This window comes from Malaclemys terrapin, chromosome 3, assembly GCF_027887155.1.
Source record: "Malaclemys terrapin pileata isolate rMalTer1 chromosome 3, rMalTer1.hap1, whole genome shotgun sequence".
NCBI classification, from domain to species: domain Eukaryota; kingdom Metazoa; phylum Chordata; order Testudines; family Emydidae; genus Malaclemys; species Malaclemys terrapin.
In genome coordinates, this window is record NC_071507.1 from 16,133,058 (window position 1) to 16,155,768 (window position 22,711).

The 22,711-nt window shown below is 38.2% G+C and overlaps 1 protein-coding gene across 4 annotated transcripts in view; it reads left to right on the forward strand.

The window, feature by feature from the left end:
- The window catches only part of AFTPH (aftiphilin), a 60,024-nt gene that overhangs the window by 31,349 nt on the left and 5,964 nt on the right, over positions 1–22,711 (forward strand). For 3 of the 4 annotated variants that reach the window (XM_054021913.1, XM_054021912.1, XM_054021914.1), the window contains 7 exons: positions 32–183; positions 741–867; positions 1,230–1,286; positions 3,737–3,859; positions 9,360–9,420; positions 11,013–11,096; positions 16,611–16,734. In XM_054021913.1, the coding sequence (XP_053877888.1) occupies positions 32–183; positions 741–867; positions 1,230–1,286; positions 3,737–3,859; positions 9,360–9,420; positions 11,013–11,096; positions 16,611–16,734 (728 nt within the window). The remainder of the gene's footprint in view (positions 1–31; positions 184–740; positions 868–1,229; positions 1,287–3,736; positions 3,860–9,359; positions 9,421–11,012; positions 11,097–16,610; positions 16,735–22,711) is intronic. The other variant, XM_054021915.1, reaches the window with a different exon arrangement.

The following is a 22,711-nucleotide window of genomic DNA, read 5'->3' on the forward strand; positions in this document are numbered from 1 at the left end:
GAAATACGTTTCTTTGGTGTTTGTTTGTTAGACAACGTTGCTAAGCCGTCTGGAGCGAATATTTGAAGTTTGCTTTCCTTCCATACCTGTTCTTGAAATAGAAGAAGAGATAATTTCCTTGAACCTTTTTCTGGAAACCAGCAACAAACAGATGAGAACAGGGGAGACTTTGGCTAACAGTGGGTAAGAAACACTAATATGGCAAACTTAAAGAAAAACAAAGCTGCTTTTAGTAAACCTAGGTCTTTACACAGATAACTTTAAAAACCATGTAGTGATGTATGTCAAATTCTAATGTTTCTGTAAGTGTTTTTAGAAATTATAGGGTAAAAGTTAATCATTGTAGTTCAGTAGGTCTGTTTCAGTGACCACATGTACTGATCGTATTTCATCTAATTGGTGGTTTTTCCTCTACTTTTAAGTGATGTCTAAATGAGATAGTTAATTAGGATGTAGCTTATTACTTACACTTGCTACAAATTGCTGTATTAATTCATGCATTGATGAAGTCTAAGTAGGCCCTGTTCTGTCTGCTGTGGGCATCATTTTCCAATTATAAGTCTGAATAGTAATTGTTCTGAGAACACTATAGCAATTTTAGCTCCCCTGAGTACTAGTGTTTGGGCACAAGTTTAATTGGAATTTATAACATCAGTCACGTTAATAATTAGAATGTGTCTAAAGCTGCGGAGTCATATGATTCTTCCTGTTGATGATTTGATTTATCCTGGGCTGTGTAGGGAACTTATGGAAGTGTGGACAGAGCTGCAGGATATCCATGATTCGTATGGATTGAGATATCAGTGGGGTGGCTCCCACAGCAACAAAAAGCTTTTATGCTCCTTGGGAATCGACACAAGAAATATTGTGAGTTTATCTGTAAAACTTGTAACTGTTTCTTTAGGTGAGCTGTAGTAAATTGAGTTCTGCATGCCTGTTTCTTTCTGAATGATCACACTTCTTCATAGACATACATTAAAATGAGATTTTGTGTCAGTATACGTTAGTACTACAGCTTCACAATTCAGGAGAATTTATATTTCCAGTATAAAGTTGTTTAAAAGAAAATGAAAACCTTGTTTAGTTATAAATTCATATAGTCTTTGCTCTGATATGAATCTCATAAATATAACCCTAGTCCATTGACCCATATTTTAAAATATATTAATTTTATTTATAATTAAGACAGAATGGGAGAACTTCTTAAGTCCTCCATCTTTTTTTATCAGCTCTTTACAGGCAACAAGAAGCAGCCTGTTATTGTACCCATGTATGCAGCAGGACTGGTAAGTAGTATGCTTCCCACAAAAACCGTGTATATTCCATAAAAGTATAATCAAATATATAAAGTGCCATTAAGCACCACACAAGCTGAAAGAGATTTTTGTAGTATGCTCAAATACTTGTTGTGAATCAATAGAGTTGCAAAACATGTAAATAACTTACTTTATTTGTTTAGTAAATTATGCTGAATGATCCAATCTCATTTTGGTGAGAAGAAAAGATTATAATGCAATGTGTTAAGGTGTGTATAGGCTGAATAATGACTTTTAGCTTAATCCCATTTTAATATTTAGTGAAAATCCATGAGATTAGAATACAACTTTTAAAATGTTCAAGAAAAAACCTCAGTTAAGAAGTTTAAAGTGGCAGGGTTAAATCCTCAATCAGGAAATGGCAATGTGAACATAGGAATTGCCAAAGTGGATCAGATTATAGGTCTATATAGTCCAGTATACTGTTTCTGACTAACTAGTACTAGATGCTGCTGAGGTAAGTTCAAGAAAACCCATTGTGGACAATTTTATTAAGCAAAGTTTCTTCCCCTATCCCCATCAAACATTACTCTTCTGGCTCATGCAACCGTTACTCTGATCCCTAGTACATAAGTCTGAATACATTATCACATGCTGTTTCTCAAATACAATATTTTTCAACATTCTTAGATACATGTGTATCGTCTTGTATTGCTATGCACTATTCCATGTCTGCCAGTCAATGAAAGTCCTGTATGTACAAGATCTGCAGTGATTGAGTCAAGGGCTCCTATGAATTCCTGCCTCATTCAAGGAACACATTGTATAAAGTGGGCATCAGGCCATCCGTCCTTATAGGATGTGCTCCACTGACATCATAGACTGCCTTTGCTCTGAAAGTTGCTTTTAAAAAATAGCAACAGTATGTAAAGGAGGTTTTTCCCTTCAGTGTCTTTGAAATCTAAAGTAATGTTGTGTGGTGATCTCATCCATTTTCATTTAAGAATTGCAGTAATTTCTCCATGTTGTCCTGTCTGGCATCTCAGACACCTGGCAATATCTGTAATGAGACAAACATTGACAGACCAAGAATCATAATTTTTCTGATCAGAGTTTTAAAAGCTTTTTCTGTTTATGGGGAAAAAAAATTTAAATGTTAATAGGTAGTCTCCTTATAGAAGAAATTCCAACTGTCTGGTACACGTTATGCACTGTTATTTACCAGGAAACATTTTAATATAAAGATTCACAACAGTTCCTTCAGACTTGGACTTACAAAGCAGTGCACAAATAGGGCTTAATATCAGGATATGCCTATTGTATATAAGAGGGAGTTTTAAATCTCTTATTAGTAAGCAGTGGCTTATCTTGTGTATATTTAGGAGCAGGACCATCTATTGTACCAGTAAGGTATGTACTTGGCCAATAATATGCATGGTATTAGTCACCCATCACAGCAGCTCACACCTCATAGAAATCTTTACAATTTTCTTCTTGAAAATATCCTCATAGAAGCCACTCTCCTAAATTATTTTTATATAATATACATGCACATGTGTGCACATATGAGTTAATTGTTAAATATAAATAAGCAGTATGCAGATGGACTTTTAATGCAAAATGACTTGCTACATCCTCTTACCACACAGCTTCAGATGTTCCCTCCATTCTGAAACTAAATTTGGTTTCTTTGCTGATCCAGTGAGTTTGGGTCCTGAACATTAATTTCCTCATGTGGTGGAACCACTTGACCATTGGACAAGCTAATTTTGGTGGCTAACTTACACAATTTCAACTATATGTGGAACAAACCCATGGTTTGGACATGCTTCTGTGTGAACAGAAGTCTTTTGTATGTCTAAATGCAAATTATGCCTGTGACTACACTAATTTTTCTCACTTGTGTGAAAAGAGCTTGAGAGTTCAAAGCCCACTCAGATAGTTATCCTAGGCCTTAGAATGAAAAGCTGTCTCATTGACCTCTCTGAGATTTTAAAATGGATTTACATCCTTGGCAGTAGTAATAGCAAATCACACAGAAAATAAGGTATTGGAGACAAAATCATGCTACAAAATGACTCAATTCTTATAAATAACCAATTTGTTTGGGTGGTAAAATGGAGTAAATACTAATGTATTACTTTCTCCTGTGCCACTTGATCCTTGTGATAGTCCACTTACAGCAGGGAGAGAAAATGTCATTTGATTATGGAACAATATCGTCTAACTTCAGTAATGTTACTGATCGTAATAAGACTCCGTTAAAGGGTTTGGGTCTCCATTGTTTACTGTAAAATGGTCCCTATGATCCACTAAATAGAGCTGGATGAGGTCTTAAAACATTGAATATGAAAATATTCCCAGAAATAATATTTGGGAACCACCTACTTCAGAATATTACTATTTAGTACCATATTTTCTGTCTTTCAATGTCTGTGTAGTTCTTGGCGTATATGTACACATGACTCTTATCTTTTTAGGGTATGTTAGAGCCTACCAAGGAACCTCTGAAACCAATATCTGCTGCAGAAAAAATAGCTTCCATAGGACAGACTACCCCTGTATCACCAGAGATGAGCACGTGTACATCTGATCGGTTCCAGGTAAAAAACTGGAAAGCAGGGTGCCTGATCTAGCTTTATAATATTACAGTTCAGGGTTCCAGGGCCAAAGGAATCTGAACATATAAAGGAGTTTTCTCTGCATCACAGTAAATCCCACCCTTGGATCCATCCCTTGTGTGTCTGGAAGGAGTCCCAAAGCTGTCTCTGGCTGCCAGCCACTAACAGGGGGACCTGCATCTGCTAAGAGCCCTGATGACCTTTAATGCTGCTAATGGTTAGCTGCTTTCTAACAACTGACAGTGAATGAGCTCCTGCTGTGAGTGTGAAGTGTGCCATAGCAGCTGGCCCTCTTCTGGCTAATGTTTTTCATTCAAAGTTCTCTCTGGGTTTCTTGTACCTTCCCTATCCTTAGTGCCCTTTTCTTTTTGTTTTTATATCTTCTGTATGGCACCACTTTTACCTGTCTGTCAACAATTTCTTAAACTTTCTAAAGTATAGTTTTAAACTTGTGCTTGTTGCACTGTTTCTCCTTTCTCCCTTTCCCTTTATTTTATCTTACGTAATACATAGGAAGCAGCCTGGCCAGTTAGAGAAATACCCTGGGTGTAGTCATAAAATGTCCATTACTGGCACGTGTGACTGTCTTCAGCATCTGTCAGTGGAACATTCTGGGGCATGAGAGTCAGTGGGACATACTGAGGTATCTAAATTATGAGCATGTCACCTCAGTTATGCTCAGCACAGATTCAGAGAATGAGATTCAGTACAAACATCCCTCAGTTCTGGTCAAGTAAATTAAACCACTCGGCTCCTTTGATTATGCATCAGGCCCATGACTTCTGGTTGAATCATAGAGGTTTTTTCTAGTTCCAGTTGTTCTGGTGTTTAGTCAAGCCACTGGATCAAGCACTTCAGGACTTTTTGATCTCCATTAGCAGCTTGTTCTACCATGTTGACTTAGGAATAATAGAGCTGTCATGTCCTGCTGGTGGTGAAAGTGTTTTTCCACTGTTGACTCCATTCAGAACAGACAGTACCCTGGGTGCCCCAAGTGCATCTGTGTTTATGCTTATATCTAGTTATCTCTGTCTTTGTATTCAGCACCATCAGTGTCAATAGTCTCAAAGTGGCCAGATTTGACTCTTGTTTCAGTGATCAATTCATCCCCCATCTAGTTTTGTTTCCAAGTCCTATGGCAAGACTCAGCACCTCAGTTCCCCACTCTTTTCTCCCCTTTTAAAAAAAGTTGTCTAGGGATCTATCTACATTCCTCTCCTTTTCGAGTATCTTCTACTTTGTATTATGGACATCTGTTGACTTCTTTGGTGGCGTCTGAAGTTGTTATCCTCATCTCAGCATTCAGGATAACTTTGTGCTTTCTTAGTTGCTTATTGAGATACCTGGAGAAGTTTGATTTTTCAAGAGTAGAGACCTGCTGTGACCCAGACCTTTAGAGAGAAAATTACCAGGTATTCTTTTCTGAAGGTATTTATCATAGCAGATCCACGCGTACACCTCTTCCCCACTGTGTTGGAGGTAAAATGTAATGACAGAATATATTTTATGCCTTTAGCTATTAGCTGGCATTCTGCTTCGATTAAACTCAATGAGATGAGCTCTTAAAAGGTCCTGTTAATTACACGAAGGGCCACTAGAACTGCTAGTGATGACAGATGCACGCTGCCCTGCTATTGGCCACTGGCCAAAGACCGCTATGGAACCCCCTTCCGTAACATACATGTGAATGATCCAAGAATGGGATCTAAGAACAAGAATTACAGGTAAGAAATTTCTTTGAGTAAGCGATGGCAGGGCACTTAATAAATTAAATTCCATAAAGTGCAATAAAGTAGCTCTGAAGTAGTCTTCTAGAAAGGAAGGAAGGATTTGAAAAAACAAAACAAGAACTCTTGTATAGTAAAAATTTTTTCCAGTGAATACATTTATTTATGATCTAATGTATGAATTGTATACAGTTGTATAGCAAGTCTTTTCTTCCAGTTTTCCAAAAATCTTGTTTACAGTGCTGTATTTGTGGCAACATTTAAAAGTTGCCAGTATATTTGTATTGCAAGCTTGTTTTGCAACTTTAAGATAGCAAAAATTCTTTTTGTTCAGACTTAATCTCTTAAATGGGCTATTTGTGTGGAGACAAATGTTTAAATCTTAAACAGTCTCTTTTGAATTAAAAAAGCTCCCACACAGTGAAACAGCAATAAACTATATTTATAGTGCTCTAGAAGGTAATTGAAAAACAGTTCATATGTTAAACCAGAGAGCTAAATATTGCACAATAAAACTAGGTTTTTCGATTTCCTCTTCCTCACTTCCTTAGCACACCTAAGGATAATTCTCTGATAATTGCACCGACTCAATTGTATCTTTAAACCCCAACCTACAGTCCTAATCTAAGGCAAAAAAAAAAGCCTACCCCTATAATCAGATTTCTCATACTTTTTGTTGGGCACTTCTTATTAGAGTTAAAACATACTGTTAGGAAAATGGCTGTAAACACCAGGGCTTCCAAAGGATTTTCTGCTTGTAAGGCTGGCAGAGATTAAACTCCCACATCTGATACACATTCCTATTGTTTTTCATCATCTGGGATACCTGTACGGAGCCTTGAATTATCAGCGTTGCTAGAGTCATCCGAGGGCCAAAGCCAAGAGCACCAGGAAATTATTTCTATTTAACTGCATCTGAATCTTTTGTCTCCAGCCCCTTTCCTTTCATTTTAGCCACTATCTCAGAGACGATTCATCTTTCATGACACTTTGTGGATGTTGCCAACATTTATCTACAGGTTATGTACATTTTTGGCAGCTTGCTGCTCAGAAACCATCTGAACCAGCAGAATAACTTCCTTGTCCCCAAAAGCAGGACAGTCTGTGTTGGAGCCAATTTTTGCACCTAGGGTCCATCTAACACTTTTTCTCGCTTTTTTGCTAACATTTGAGAGTAAATTCAGTGTTCATGAAAGTGAAAGAGGCTCAGTCAAGGTAGGCACTAGTATAATCTTACCTATACAGCTCTGCCAGTGCTCCCAAGTCCTGAAATAAGTTCCCTCTAAGCTGCACGGCTGTGCAGCAGTCTACTATGCGTCGTGCAGGTGCTCAGGGCGGCGGCGGGGAGAGGGGAAATGTGCCCCTCCCCCAGCCCTGACCTGGACCTATCCCGGCCCCAACCCAGCCCCGGCACGGACCTGCCGCAGCCATGGGAGAGGCGCCTATCCTGTGGCCCCAGCCCTGGAGCTGCCGTGGCAGCGAGAGGTGCCCCTCCCCCCAGCCCAGGTGCTGCTGCAGGGAGAGAGAGCTGGGGGGAGTTCTCTTTCCCCACCGTAGCCCAAGGGCAGCCTGCACCCCAAACTCCTCATCTCCAGCCCCATCCCAGAGCCCACACCCCCAGCCGGAGCCCTCACCCCCCGCACTCCAACCCTCTGCCCCAGCCCAGAGCCCCCCACACACTCCGAACCCCTTGGCCCCACATCCGCCATATGAATTTTGTTATGTGCACCAATATGGAGGTGATGTGTCACGTATCCCCTCCATATTGATGCACATAACAAAATTCATTCCGCACATGGGTGGGAAAAATTAGAGGGAACGCTGGTCCTGAATCTAAATCCTTTAACAGAGACTTCCAAACTATTTCCAGGGTGATTGTGTGAGTAAATGGGGACTGGTAGGAAACCATTAATCCATGTTTTCACTTGTGATTAAAGCCTGGATTTGAGCTCATTTCTCTCAATGGAAAAATGAGATTCAGTCATGAGTATTTTTAGTAAAAGTCCTGGACGGGTCATTAAGCTGTGATTTTTTTGTTTTGTTTTTTGCCAGTTACCTGTCCATGACTTTTACTAAAAATACTCATGATTAAATCGCAGCCTTACTCATAACATACTGGGCATGGCTGTCATAACTACCAGCTGCAGGTTCTGCATTGGCACCATTATTCTTCTTTGCCACTAATTTGAGTATTTTCAAATGCTAGTATTTTCACTAAGAGTGAATAAAAATTAGGTGTGATTAAATCTTTGGACACCAGGTTGTGAGAGACTGCTTAAAGCATACTCATCAGTACTGGAAACACTGCAAAGGCATTAGGAAGAAAAGATTTCTCCAGGTAAAGCTTTTACCACAAGTAAATACAGAACTTCCATTCACCACTTATTTTTTGGTTTCCAATAATATTTTTCAAGAAACTAGAGGCTTCTTAAAATTTCCCTTTTATTGTATGGAGCTGGCTGAAGCCTCTGACCCTCTACTATGTGAAATTGCATGACTTTTCAACATTTTGTTCCAACTTTTAGAGAAGGAGGCAATAGTGGATTAAAACAAGAGCCCCCTTCTTACTGAAATAGTCAGAATGTGTCTTAACTTCCAAGAACCTGCTAATAAAGTTTAACTCCAGTAAGACATTCCATATTGATTACCAAAAGTTACAACTGTTCCTGCTGACTCAAGTATAATGAAACAAACAAAATGCAATATACCAAACTTACATAGTTCAAGGCAGATCCTTCCCATTGTTTCTGAAAGCTAATTTAACCGGGGAGCAGAAATGTAACAAGCAAGGCCTATCTATACCACGTATTTGTAATGCTGCTTCTGTGGATGTCCTCAGAATACAAATACATGTACAAGTTACAGTACAGGTTGCCACTAGTTATCAGGAAGCTAAATATATCCTTCCTTCCCCCCAACCTCCATTACTTGTTCATACTATGTGATCTCTGCATCTTGCATAACTAACTTAGGTGTGCAGAAGGATTGAACAAAAGGAAATGGAAAGCTAAGGATACTCTCCCAGGAGGAGACCCAGTTTCCATTTTGAGTCTTGCCCTTGGAGAGTGTGTGTGTGTGTGTGTGTGTGTGTGTGTGTGTGTGTGTTTGTAAATTTTGGCATCCCATCTCTTTGTCATCAGACAGAAAATTTGGGTCTTGGCTTAACCTTTATTGGTTAGGGTAACATATCACAGGGTCGTTGTAGGCAGTCTCTTCTTTTCAGAGTGTAGTATGCTCCCCAGGTGTGCTGGGGGGAGCCTCTCTCTAGAAAGGAAACTTGGGTTCCTTCACGGTGAGTAACTTTCATTTTTGGATATAATTGTGCCAAAGCATACAGAAGTGGAGAACATACTCTTTGTATTTAAAATAAAGAGCCACCTAAGCTAAACTGTTCACATCCTTTCGTGCACAAAGACCGCACTGTGTCCAGTTGGAATAGCAATTTCTCAAATTTTAACGCTGTATTAATGTTTTTGTTTTTGTCACTATAATTTAATTAAATTAACAAAAACCTATTGGGGCTAGGGAGGGTATCTGAGCCGTTTGATTCATAATTGAACCAGACTTTGAGGTAGACTTCAGGGTTTTTTATGAGTGTATTAAGAAAATTTACAGCTCACATCATCTGAAGGTTAAAATATTTGTCTTATGTTCAATTGTCCCCTTAATATTTAGGTGCAAAAAAATATTTGTGTGAAACATTTTACATTGTTATAACCTGAACTGAAATCTGATTTCTGACTTTTCAACTCTAGGAATCTCTACCACCTGTCCAGTTTGACTGGAGTAGCAGTGGCCTTACTAACCCTTTAGATGGTACGTCTCTCCGTAGAGCCTCTAGCACCAGAGCTAGAGTTAAGAAAGCTACAAAGTTCAGACAAACATCTCTCTGCTGATTTTTTTTTTTTTTTTTTTTTTTTTTAAATATATATTATTTCTTACTCTTAACTTTGGAAATTCAGGCTTTCTTTCTGGTTAGGTCTGCCACAAATAAAGCAATCTGTACGGTTAAAACACTAAGAACTAGTTAAGATTTTATTTTCCTGCATTTATGCTGAACACACAGTGGCAATATTAATACATCATTATATATTTTCAGATTATAATGAAGATCTGAATAGTTTAGGGTTTACATGTTTTACTTTTAAACATGTATTTTTCCCCATGCACAATTACCTGTTTAGACTTCCTTATGAATGGCAAAATTAAGTGTATAGTGGCTACTTCAAAGCACAATTGTTTAACCAAAAACTGTTTGCAAAAGACATTTCTTGACCTGGAAGTTTTCAGTTTACAAGTATTTTATATATTAAAATGGAAAATGTATAATTTAATGCATAATCACTTTTGCTTAAACTCAGAATCTAAATGTGTTCAATTATTAAAGAGGTAGCTACATACATCAACAAACATAGTCGTCTACATAGTTAAAAATTCACGTAAAAGAATTTTATATAGTTTTTTTTAATGGGTAAGTGATTTGTCACACTAACTGTGTGTCTTAAATGTAAGCTGGAGGAGAAGGAAAAGTAACAAGTTTAATAAACTTGTTGGGTGGCAGGTTAGAAACCTGTAAAGAACGTGAGGTTTCTGCTAGCAACAATTATTTCATAATGCAAGAGTTGCTAAAATAAATTACATCTGTCACTACATCAGTGTTGTTTCCAGGATCTGTGGAAAGTAACAGCTTGGATATCAGTACCATGGTGATGAAGGAAAGCCTGGATGGGCCCTTTTGCTGTTGTCCGGTGTCTTATTACTTCAGTCAAATCATCCTGCTTTCTTTTAACAAGCAACTTCTTCAAAATGTATCCTGTTCAATTTCTGTTTCAGTGTTAAAGGGGAACAGTATAACTTGCCACTGAGAAGCTGGATGTAATCATGGCATTCATTATGATGTATTTACATTGTTTTAAGCTGATATTGACAGTCCATAACCTAAAACTAGCTAATACAACTTGTCCAGTTTTCAATTCTGTGCTTTAATTGGAGGATCAGTTACATCTTCATGCTAGAAGAATGGTTTGTTTTCTTTGACATTTAAAACCATTCTACTCCTACAAATTGGCCTAAGAATTGTTTCCCTTTAATTGGGCAGATCTCTCTTGCTGGTTCTACTCCATTTTTAGACTGAAATAAATCTTTCTTTCTACTTATAAAGTTACTAGTGTTGAATTATTTGCTGCATTGTACATGAGAAAATGTACATTGAATTAAGTTGTTAACCTCTTTAGAAATTACTAACTAATATTGTAAGCCTTGTTTTCATGTCAATTTTTAAATTGTGTAATGAGTACTAAGTATAACTTGCATGTTCAAGTGTGTGTCTTACCCCTTTTTACACATAAACCCCTCCCTTGGCTTACCTTCTATATGGCTGCCTACCAACATGGTCACTGAATTTCAAGCTAGTGGAGGTTCCACTCTTCTGAACCTTGATTTCTTTGGGCCCGTGGATGACAGTAGCTCTAGCAGCACGACCACAATGCCAGGTCAGCAGAGTGTTATAACCACAAATATAGTCTTAAACAATTTACTAAAAGCATGAACACATCACTTGACTTTCCTATAAACAAGGATCTTCTATATTGTATTTCTCTCAAATGTCTTTCTAGTACATTTTTTAATCTGTGTGCTATTTTCTGACATTTGTATTAAGTGCTAAGTATTTAAAAGGTACTGTCAGTTCTGTACTGATGCACATTTAAGGAGCGAATGGCTCTTAAATTCTTAAACATCAGATATGTAAAACTTTCCCACTCTGTTTCAAATGAGAACTTTTGAAAGCTTACTTTTCAGAATAATTCATGTAAAGCAATTAGAACAAAATATAAATATAGTATAAAAAGGTGAGAAACCTTCCCTCTTTTTCAAACAGACTATTACAATACAGTTGATTATTGAAATTAATATAGTTGTGTGTGTGTGTGTATATATAGTAACTTGCTGAATGTGTGAACTATATATTTAAGTAATGAGAGATTGGGCATAGCTACCACATGTAACTATCTAAAAATTGTAATTTTGTTTTTTGACAGTTAGTACTAATGCAATGATAAGATAAGTGTTTTTAATAATATTCGTAGTTGAAAACAAGCAGTTCCATGTTTCTAGGACACTGAAAGCTCAACAAATATTAGACCATTGACTGTAAAAGAAAAGCAATTTCAGCCATGCTTTATGGTTCATTCTCTTGATAAGGGACACAAGTACCTGTCACTTTCTACTTCGAATAAAATGGGAAAACAGTTGAATTCATATTTGGATCATGGTTACATTTTCTTTAATGTGGTTTTGACATGCTTCAAACATTTTTGTGAGCTTGTGAAAGCCTGTGTCTAGGATTTTAAGTTTTTATGCTTGAAAGTTGCACTTAAATTCCTGCAAAATGCATTTATTTCTTCATTTTATGACCATTGCTGTATTTCACTTTAAGGGACAACTTCCCTCAGTTCTGAATTATTTGGTTTTTAACTTTACTCTTAATTGCACTCAAATTCACTCCAGGAGCCAAATAACGTAAGCATTGTGCAGAGGTGTTGGAATAATGTGATAACAGGTTTGCCATAGAGGTGCGGGGAGCCAAAATAGAGAAGTTTAGAGCATGCTATGACATTTGCATAATTTCTTCAGAGATTTTTTATAATAGCTAAATTTAAATCCATCAATTAACTTCTCTTTCAGTAGAGTTCACCAGTACTCTACTGGTAAATATTACCAGTAGATATTTTATAAGATGAATGGTAATATACATTCTCATTATCCTGCTGTTGTGGACACTTGAAGTGATTACTACAGTGATGCTTTCGTGGCATTTTATTGCTTTTTGGGTTTTGGTTGTTTTTTTGTTTACAAATGTATCATCCAACTGCAGGTATTACCACCTTCCTTGGTATGCCGTATCGCCATTGCCTGCGGTATTTTCCTGACTTGTTTCTGGGAAAGTCATTTGTTTCCTCGCTTACAGCTCTGTGTGTGTTTTGTGTTTAACTTTGTTTAGGAGCTCTATGTAGAATTTGGTTGGCTAACGTTTCTCAAATAATCTCATTAAGGTTTTGTAGTGCTGCCCACAACCATTCTCTGATCATTTAAAAGGAATATAGAAGATGCACGTTTTTATTTTAAAAAATCCATTTTGACTTATTTTTGAGACAAGTAGCCAATTATTTTTAAAAAACAAAATTGATGTCAGCAGTAGAAGATTACTTCAGCACTATTTGGTGATTAAATATTGCCTAGACTCCTCTGTCTTGTCATATCTGGATCCAAAATAACTTTATCTATAAAATGAATGTTAACAATAAATTAAGGGGACAACCATCTCTAATTTATACATCTGTTATGCTATATATGCAGCAGTTTTCTTCATTGCGCTATGCAAACACATAATTCAGTAGGAGCTACCAAGTAACACAATAAATTGAGCAGTAACTTCAAAAATTGTACTCTGATGCAAGTGAATGCAATAATACTTGTTTATTAGTTGATAAATGATATAGAAGGTTGCAGCTAACAAGTTATATTTGTCACAGAGCTGCATATCAGGGCTCACTCTGATCACATTTTTTAAAAAAAATTGTAGCTTTACTATTTACACCTTAATGGGATCTCAAAAGCTTTTGCAAGTCGCTTCCCCTACTAGAAGTGGACATTCAATGGAGCTGGGTGGTTTTTGATCATTTCTGAGTTCTGTAAACATCTGATGCTGTTTAAAATGCATGGTATACTGGTCTCAAACTTGGCACATTTTCCCATGTTGTATGTAAATCTGGCTAAGACCTCACTTTATGAGAATTTGGAAAAACAAGTACATATTGACTAGTTTTTTCCCTAATGAACAAGTATCAAAGGCAAACACTTCCTCCCCCAACCTCCCCTTTTGCCTTAACCAAGGGATTATCAGTTTCAATTATTTTGTCATCAGTTTAATTTATTAAGCACATCTCAAGACTGTTTAGTTTATGCCAGTGATTGATATGCCGGCCACTTCCTGGGCATTAATGACCCAGCAGTGAGGAGCTTATGCAAGATGCAATTGAGGGCTGTTAATCTCCTCCACTTGCACCAAGGTTATGGCTATTAGTTACAAAATGGAATTGGAGGAGTAACAGGCATAGCTGGTTTTTAACTGGTGAGGTTTTGAAGTTTGGTATGTGTACAGCATTTCTAAAAAATGCCCAGACATTAGCTAATATCTAACATTGCAATCAATTTATAACGGTTAATATTTTTAGATTGTTTATAGGGTTGTCAAATTAATCACACTTAATTCACGCGATTAACTCAAAAACATTAATTGCGATAAAAAACATTAATCGCACTTATAACAATAGAATACCAATTGACATGTATTAAATATTTTGGATGTTTTTCTACATTTTCAATATTAATTTCAATTACAACACAGAATAAAAAGTGTACCGTGCTCGCGTTATATTATTTTTGATTACAATATATGAACTGTAAAAATGATAAACAAAAGAAATAGTATTTTTCAGTTCACCTCATACAAGTACTGACATGCAATCTCTTTATCGTGAAAGAGTAACTTACAAATGCAGATTTTTTTTTGTTACATAACTGCACTCAAAAATAAAACAGTGTAAAACTTTAGAGCCTACAAGTCCAGTCAGTTCTACTTCTTCTTCTGCCAATCGCTAAGACAAACAATGTTTACATTGACGGGAGATACTGCTGCCTGCTTCTTATTTACAATGTCACCTGAAAGTGAGAACAGGTGTTCGCTTGGCACTTTTGCAGCCAGCATTGTATGGTATTTACATGCCAGATATGCTAAACATTCGTATGCCCCTTCATGCTTTGGCCACCATTCCAGAGGACATGCTTCCATGCTGATGATGCTTGTTTAAAAAAATAATGCTTGTTAAAAAAATCCTTGGGGCAGAGAATTGTATGTCTCCTGCTCTGTTTTACCCGCATTCTGCACGTATTTCATGTTATAGCCATCTCGGATGACAACCTAGCACATGCTTGTTTTAAGAACACTTTCACAGCAAATTTGACAAAACGCAAAGAAGGTACCGATGTGAGATTTCTAAAAATAGCTACAGCACTCGACCCAAGGTTTAAAAATCTGAAGTGCCTTCCAAAATCTGAGAGATGAGGTGTGGAGCATGCTTTTAGAAGTCTTAAAAGAGCAACACTCTCATCCGGAAACTACAGAACCCAAACCACCAAAAAAGAAAATCAACCTTCTGCTGGTGGCATCTGACTTAAATGATGAAAATGAACATGCGTCAGTCCGCACTGCTTTGGATCATTATCAAGCAGAACCTGTCATCAGCATGGAAGCATGTTCTCTGGAGTGGTGGTTGCAGTTTTTTTGTACTTAATTCTAAATTTGTAAGTTGAGCTTTCATGATAAAGAGAGTGCACTGCAGTATTTGTATAATGTGAATTGAAAAATACAGGGGTTTTTTTTGGTTTTTAAAGTGCAAATATTATTCAAAAATAAATATAAAGTGAGCACTGTACACCTTGTATTCAGTGTTGTAATTGAAATTAATATATTTGAAAATGTAGTAAACATCCAAAAATTTAAAATAAATGGTATTCTATTGTCGTGATTACGTTTTTTAATCACTTGACAGCCTTAATTGTTTAGCTACACAGTACACTGTATAGCTCAACCTTTAGTTATTTGACATTAATTTTCATTGTAGTTTGAAATACCTTTTTCCTTTGTCTAAACCTGACCATATGTTAAACAAGTGATGGATATAAAATTAAGAGCACTTTGCTAAATTAAGTGATTATTTTTACCCTAAATGCACACTATACTACAATTTAAAAAAATAAGCATTCATAGTTCTGGACAAAGTATATGTAGACTTCAGCAATTGTATCAGGAGATGTATTAAAATCATCCATCTGTACTTGCAATAGTCTTCAGACTAATTATTATATGAGCAGAAACTTTTTTTTTACATTATTTCTCCCTCTTGAAGCATTTTAATAAGTCTCGATTGCCAATGATTTTTAGAAAGAATAAAGGTCATGTGTAAAAGTCCTGTAGCAATTACTTTTGATGACTGTTGTATGCCACCACTTAAGAGGCAATCAGCCGAATTTTGCCCAAAACTATGCTGGGTTTTTTGTTTTTTGTTACAGCATTTTGTAGAAGGCATGTTTGTATTTTTATTCTTTGGGATTTAATGACTTGCTATTAGAATATAAAAATCATTCAAGATACAATGTCCAAAATAGGTATGGCTTAAGATGGTAAAAGCTGGAAAATTAAGACTAAGAATCCACCTACTTCAATAATTGGTATGCTCTAAACATGTGTGAGAGAGGAGAAAATAGAATGGGTCAAGGATTTAGATATAATTATAAATCTATGCTACTTTACAATATGTACTGTAGATCCAGTGAAGTGGAGTTAAGAATGATTGATCTTCCTCACTTTCATCAATTTTAAGCCAAGCTCTTATTACTTAATATGATATCATGTGGTTTAATAATGAGTTTGTGCAATACACTACATAATCTTATTTGAAGCTCACTGATTTATTGTCACTATGAAACATTCATTTTTAAAACTTGATTTTGTATTTTTTCTACTTCTAAATGGCAGCTAAGCTGACTTGTACCAATCAATCACTTGTTAAATTATTTTTTAAATAAAAAGTAGTTGTTAAAATGAATAAATGTTAAATATTACACCTACAAAAATGTTAACTGTGCAAGATGCACTCTAATGAGCAAACCAAACTCTTAATGTTGGTTGCCCATAGGCTGAGACCTTGTATGCCAAATGTAAGTCCACTTTTCTGCATTTTTCTAGTGCAATTGTAAGCCACTGAAAGGGGGTGAGGAGAGGTTTGGAAACATTGACAAGTTCTGTCATGTTCTCTTGCAGTATTTTGTTGAAATTTTAAATCACTCAGATGTTTACAGAAAACGAAGCCTTTAGCATCTTGGTCTATTGATAATTATGATGTATTTGCATCCAACCATCACTGATTATTATTTTATACTATAAGGTGTGGATCCAGAGTTGTATGAGTTGACAACTTCAAAACTGGAAACCTCCAATGCAAGCAGCAAAGTGACCGATGCATTCGCAAGGCTCATGTCCACAGTAGAGAAGGCAAGCACATCTACAAGGTAAATCATGGTGACCAGTTAAGAATTTTAAAAAACAAGGATTGGTCAGTGGCTGAGAAACGAAAGGCCGTGCCTTTAGATTCCAAGTCCTTGAATGAAACACATTTTATGTTAGTAAATACATTAATGAAGACTAGTCCACATCACAAAATCATCATCAAAATAGGGGGAAATCTGTGATTTAGTCAAATCAGGAGACAATTAAAATGAACTAGTGTGTGCATATTAATTTTCTCTATCAGAATTTAATTATTTGTAAAGATACCAAGCATGACTGGACCAGAAAAGGAGAATCTCTCAGGAAAATCATTGGCTGCTAAAAATGAGAGGATAAAGTGAGTCCTGACAAACTTAACTATAGCACTTACCAGTTCGGTTTCACGTTGATTTAGAGGAGTCAGCTCTAACAGGTCATTGTGGGAGAAGCTCATTTTTGTTATGCTTACTCTACTTAATCCACAATATGGAGAGTTGTACTTGCTTTCAAGCGAGAGAAGTGAGTACAAGGGGACAAACTGCACATTAAAAACCAGCTTTATCTGTGGATCACTCCACAGCAACTGCCAAACGCAGTGTATTTAGGAATAAGCATGTACTTCATGGACACTGCTTTTTCTTTACGTACAACCTAAATCAGAACCTTTCGGTTACATATGTATCCCTGAAGACTTGTGTATCACATTAGAGCAGAACAAGCACTCCTTATTCATAAGAACTAGTTCACATTTTCATGGCTTATTCAATGATTGTGTATCTTAGCTCTGTCCAGAGAGATCCCATTGCTATCTAAAATTCAAATGTGTAAATTCATGAATTTGCTAGCATCACTTGAAACAATATTTTCTTTCAGAGTGACCCTTTAAAATCTTCCAGTTGCTGAGTAGGAATGTATGCCTTATGTATTTATAAAATATCTGTAAACCAGAGGTTCTCAAATCATGGGGTGGCCCTCCCCAGGGAGGCACAGGAATGGTCAAGGGACATGTGAACTGTGTGCTGACTTTTTTTGTTTTTTCTTAAGAGCTCTGGCTGTCAGCCCCGGATGATGGGCTTGCGCAGGAGGGCCGTGCACACTCAAGAGCGGGGATAAAGGGACAGCCAATGCCCTGTCACCCCAGCTCAGGATCTCCTCTCTGACCCCAATCCCCTCACTGGGAGGAGGCTTGGACACCCCCTCTCCCCAATCCCTCACTGGGAGGCAGCCCAGACTTGGCCTCTCCTCCCCGCCCCACCCCAATCCCTCACCAAGAGGTGCAGCCTGGGCTCCAGGTGTCAGCCCCAGGGTGGCAGGAGCAGTGCAGAAGTAAGGGTGGCAATAGGGGGCTAAGTCTGCTGTGAAAAGTGATGGCAAATATCACTTTTCACATTGCCACCTTACTTCTTGCTGCTGCTGGTGTGTGCTGCCTTCAGAACTGGGCGTCCAGCCAGCAGCTGCTGCTGCTGCTCCGCTCTGCCTTCAGAGTTGGGTGGTAGTGGTCTATTACGGGGGGGGGGGAGAGAAGCATAAATGACCACAGACACAAAGGGGGGCACAATCAAGTAAGTTTGAGAAGCACTGTATTAAGCATATTAAGTTTAAAAGGGTAGTAACACATACTAAGTAAGCAACGTTCGAATAACTTTTTCTAATTTATATGTTTTGCAAAAAAAAAACCTCTTATTCTGTGCTTCCACTTAATGACATTTATTGTAGAATTATGCTGTGATATGTATGGTATTGCAGTTTAATACTTTGATTATTGTGTTTAGACTAGGGTTTTTTAAACACCAAACACTAGATGTTAAAAGCACTCTTTATAGAGTTTTCTGAGTCTGTGGAATATATTTTTACTGTTTCTCCACAGTGTGAAAATACCAGAAGCTGATGTTTAAAAAGAACTTACAGCAGTGGTGGGCAACCTGCGGCCCGCGGGCTGCATGCAGCCCATCAGGGTAATCCGCTGGCGGGCTGCCAGACAGTTTGTTTACATTTGCACGGCTGCCTGCAGCTCCCAGTGGCCGCAGTTCACCATTCCCGGCCAATGGGAGCTGTGGGAAGTAGCTCAGGCCACAAGGAAGTGCTGGGCCCCACTTCCCACAGCTTCCATTGGCCAGGAACGGCGAACTGTGGCCACTGGGAGCTGCGGGCGGCCGTGCAAATGTAAACAAATTGTCTCACGGCCCGCCAGTGGATTACCCTGACGGGCCGCAGGTTGCCCATCACTGACTTACAGTGACAGTGATGAAATTTCAACTGCGAACCATTAGGGGGAGCCCTAAACCTCAGAGCTGTCTTGGTTTAGCTGATTTCAGTTTCACTGTTGAACAGTACTGTATATAGCAGGGCTGAAAATCTAGCATCTTCTTGGAAATACAGTAACTCTTTTTTGAAAGTTTACCTCAAAATGGTCTGAAAGTACTGAATAGAAAAGTAAAATTTTTAGTCTTCCCGTGTAATAGAACAATGCTCACTTCCTAATAGCTGTAGAGTGGTTTTCCAGATATTTTAATAAAAGCAGCTGAAAACTCACAGAAAAGCTTGCAAACTCCAAGGTGCATGTAGTGCTCGGAAATGTCTGTTTACTCTAGTAAGTCTCTCTATAGATTTACACTTGTTTACCTGGCAGGCTTTTCAAAATGTCAGTTCAGTTTTTACAGAGTGGTAGAAAGTCTTATTCAAACGAATGTCTGTCGGCATACTACATTGTTGCATTTGATTGTGGGCTTTTTGGTTCAGCAGCCAAAGTACGGTAGGAACTTCGCAAGCAGCAGGTTACCCGAAGTAGTAGCCTCCTGGTGTTTAAGCATAGAGACTAACAAGGGACATCAGAGTGCAAAAAAATGGAGTAACATGGCCATGCAGTAGTTTTAATAATACCCACATTGCCTTAGCATTATTTTTTTTTAGATTGTTTCAAGTTTTTGAAGGGGAGGGGATTGATGATGTGGTAAAAGCAAGGAAACAAAGGTGGTGAAAGTAATTTTGGAGGCAAGAAGGTGAAGATAAGGACATGGTAGGATGTATATGAAGAGGATGAGGATAAAGACGAGGAAAAGTAGAGGTATATGAAGAGGCAGAGGGGAATGAGGTAGGCCAGCCTACAGGTAAGAGGTTGTGATGGAAATGGAAGTTGGTATCAAATCCAAATATTGATTATGGTGACACGAGGAGGCTATAACTTCTGGTCTGGTGTTTGGGGGCTTTTATGGCCTGCCACAGAGCTGCACATGCTGATCCAACCAACATATGTTGCGAGTAACTAAGGGCTGCTGGAGTTTGATGCCCCAGATTAGCGTATGTGGTGGAGAGTAAGGTGTGGGTTGGCAGGCCTTCCCTTTATCCTGTTCCCTGGTGCTGGTGGCTATGAGAGGAAGCTTCAGGAGCTTGTGGGGGAAAAGAAAGGGACCTTAGAGTGCGGTTAATCCTGGGTGCATGGGTGAGGACTGGTTTGGAGCAGCTGGGATCTGAAGTTTCCAGTCTTAATTTTATTTTGCAACCAAAATTCAACTATTACATCTGAATTTAATAATTAACAGTGATCGGCTCCTAGTGTTTTTTAATTAATCCCATCCCCTCTGAAAAAGAAACATTCTGTATAGCCTTTATTTTTTCTGAAATTTTTTGAACCCAAGATCTGTGGGGGGAACAAGTGAGATGGGTAAACTGAAGGTTTAGAAACCTGTTGTGGAAATGTCAAGTGACTTCCTCAAGCCACAAAGCCCCCTCATTTGTGTGAAGTAGCACCATTTTCTTCCACAGCCTGGGTGCTCACAATTATACAGGTACTTCCTCAAAAGGTGGGTGGGAGGGAATTGACAAAATAGTTCCTTACGTATTGGTATATTAAACTTGAAGATAAACAAGCTAAAATGGAGGATCTATGATCCTGTAAAGCATACTGCTGAGACTCTGCAATCATGCAGAACACCATAGAATTGTCAGTCAAAAGTTTATCTACTGCCTTGATGAAAGAAAATGGAGGGTGGCGCTCTTGCCAAGAAATGGCTGAAAATCTCATTCAGGCTTAAAAAAATATTTACTGATGGGCACTGCTGGATGCTGCAGACTAGCTTTTTAAAATTAGGGTGTCCTATATCAGCCCATTGTTGCAGTTGGTGCTGGTATTGTGATAATATCCACAATGCTTATTCTAAACACACAAGACAGTGTCTTGGACAATATCAAAGTCAATAAATACTAAAGGTTGGAAAAGGGGGATGAAACATACAAGCAGAGAGGTCAGGTTGTAGGCTGGAACATGTACTGGTAGGTCCATGTTCGGTTAAACCACTCTCCAGTTGCCTTCCTGCCTAGCAATTATTAGCAGGCTAATTTCTTGTTGGGCCTCGCACAAGTGCATCCTTAAAGATCATTTTAACAATGAAGGGGTAGTGGCCTAGCATATCTCCTTGTGGAAGGTTGTTCGTTCCTTAGGAGGTGCATGGAAGAAAATACAGAGATTGTGAGAGAAACAGAATGGGACATACACATTCTGCAGATGGCATCTTAAGAAATTCTATCAAGAAGTCAGCATGCCTTCAGCTGTGTCAGGTTTCAGAGATGGTATATCTTGAGAAGTACAACCACCACCAAGGATCCATTCACTCATGTCAATCTTATGACTCAAGCTGAAAGACATGCATTTTTTCCCATAAGGAGAACTGAAGAATGCAGGTACAGAAGCACTTCTCCTATTCCCAGGAATACTATCATTTAATGAACAGAATAAAACAAACAGAATAAAGTCCAGACCAATGAGAGAGAGGTGGGTATGGTTATAGATATACATAGTGCTTTAAAAGGGACAGTTACACAAAGCTGAAAAAACAACGAGGAGTCCTTGTGGCACCTTAGAGACTAACACATTTATTTGGGCATAAGCTTTCGTGGGCTAAAACCCACATCATCAGATGCATGGAGTAAAAAATACAGAAAGCAGTGTGTGTGCACACACACAAACCACATGAAAAGATGGGAGTTGCCTTACCAAGTGGGGGGTCAGTGCTAACGAGGCCAATTCAATTAAGGTGTAAGTGGCCTATTCTCAACAGTTGTCCAAATAAATTTGTTAGTCTCTAAGGGCTTGGCTACACTTGAAACTCCAATGCGCTGCTGCGGGAGCACTCCCGTGGCAGCGCTTTGAAGTGAGAGTGTGGTCGCGGCGCCAGCGCTGAGAGAGAGCTCTCCCAGTGCTGCAGGTACTCCACCTCCCCGAGGGATTAGCTTACAGCACTGGGAGCACAGCTCCCAACGCTGGGGCACTGTTTACACTGGTGCTTTACAGCGCTGTAACTTGCTGTGCCCAGGGGGGTGTTTTTTCACACCCCTGAGCGAGAAAGTTGCAGCGCTGTAAAGTGCCAGTGTAGCCAAGGCCTAAGGTGCCACAAGGACTCCTCATTGTTTCTGCTGATACAGACTAACATGGCTACCACTCTGAAACCTGTCACAAAGCTGAAAACAATTATAAACCAAATCAGTCTGAGAGAGAATTTAATCAGGAAAAGGTGACTGATAATTTGGAACACTTTTACTAGATGCCCCAAAAGCCACAATCGAGGAAGAAGGCTGTCTTAGTTTAAAAAAAAAAAAAACCTCATTTAGAGGGCAAGTGAAAGCACCTATAAAAAATTAAAATTAGCACATACAAGAAAGGGAAAACTGATAGTAATGATATAAATCAGAAGCTAGGAATTGTAGAAAATTGATGAGGGAAGCAAAGGGACACAAGGAGAAATCCTATGGCCAACAGAGTTAAGGACAAGAAGAAGGAATTTATAGGAAGTTTACTAGAAACAAAAATAATTCAAACAAAAACATTCAAACAAAAATGGTATTGATTCTTTAGAAAATGGAAATGGTAGACTAACACTTCTGCCTTTTCTGCATTATTATTGATAAAATATTTTGGGGGAAAATAGATGTAGTCATATTAAATGGTAACACACTTTTCATTCCACTAGTATCTCAGGTGATATAAAACAGCAACTACTCAAGTTA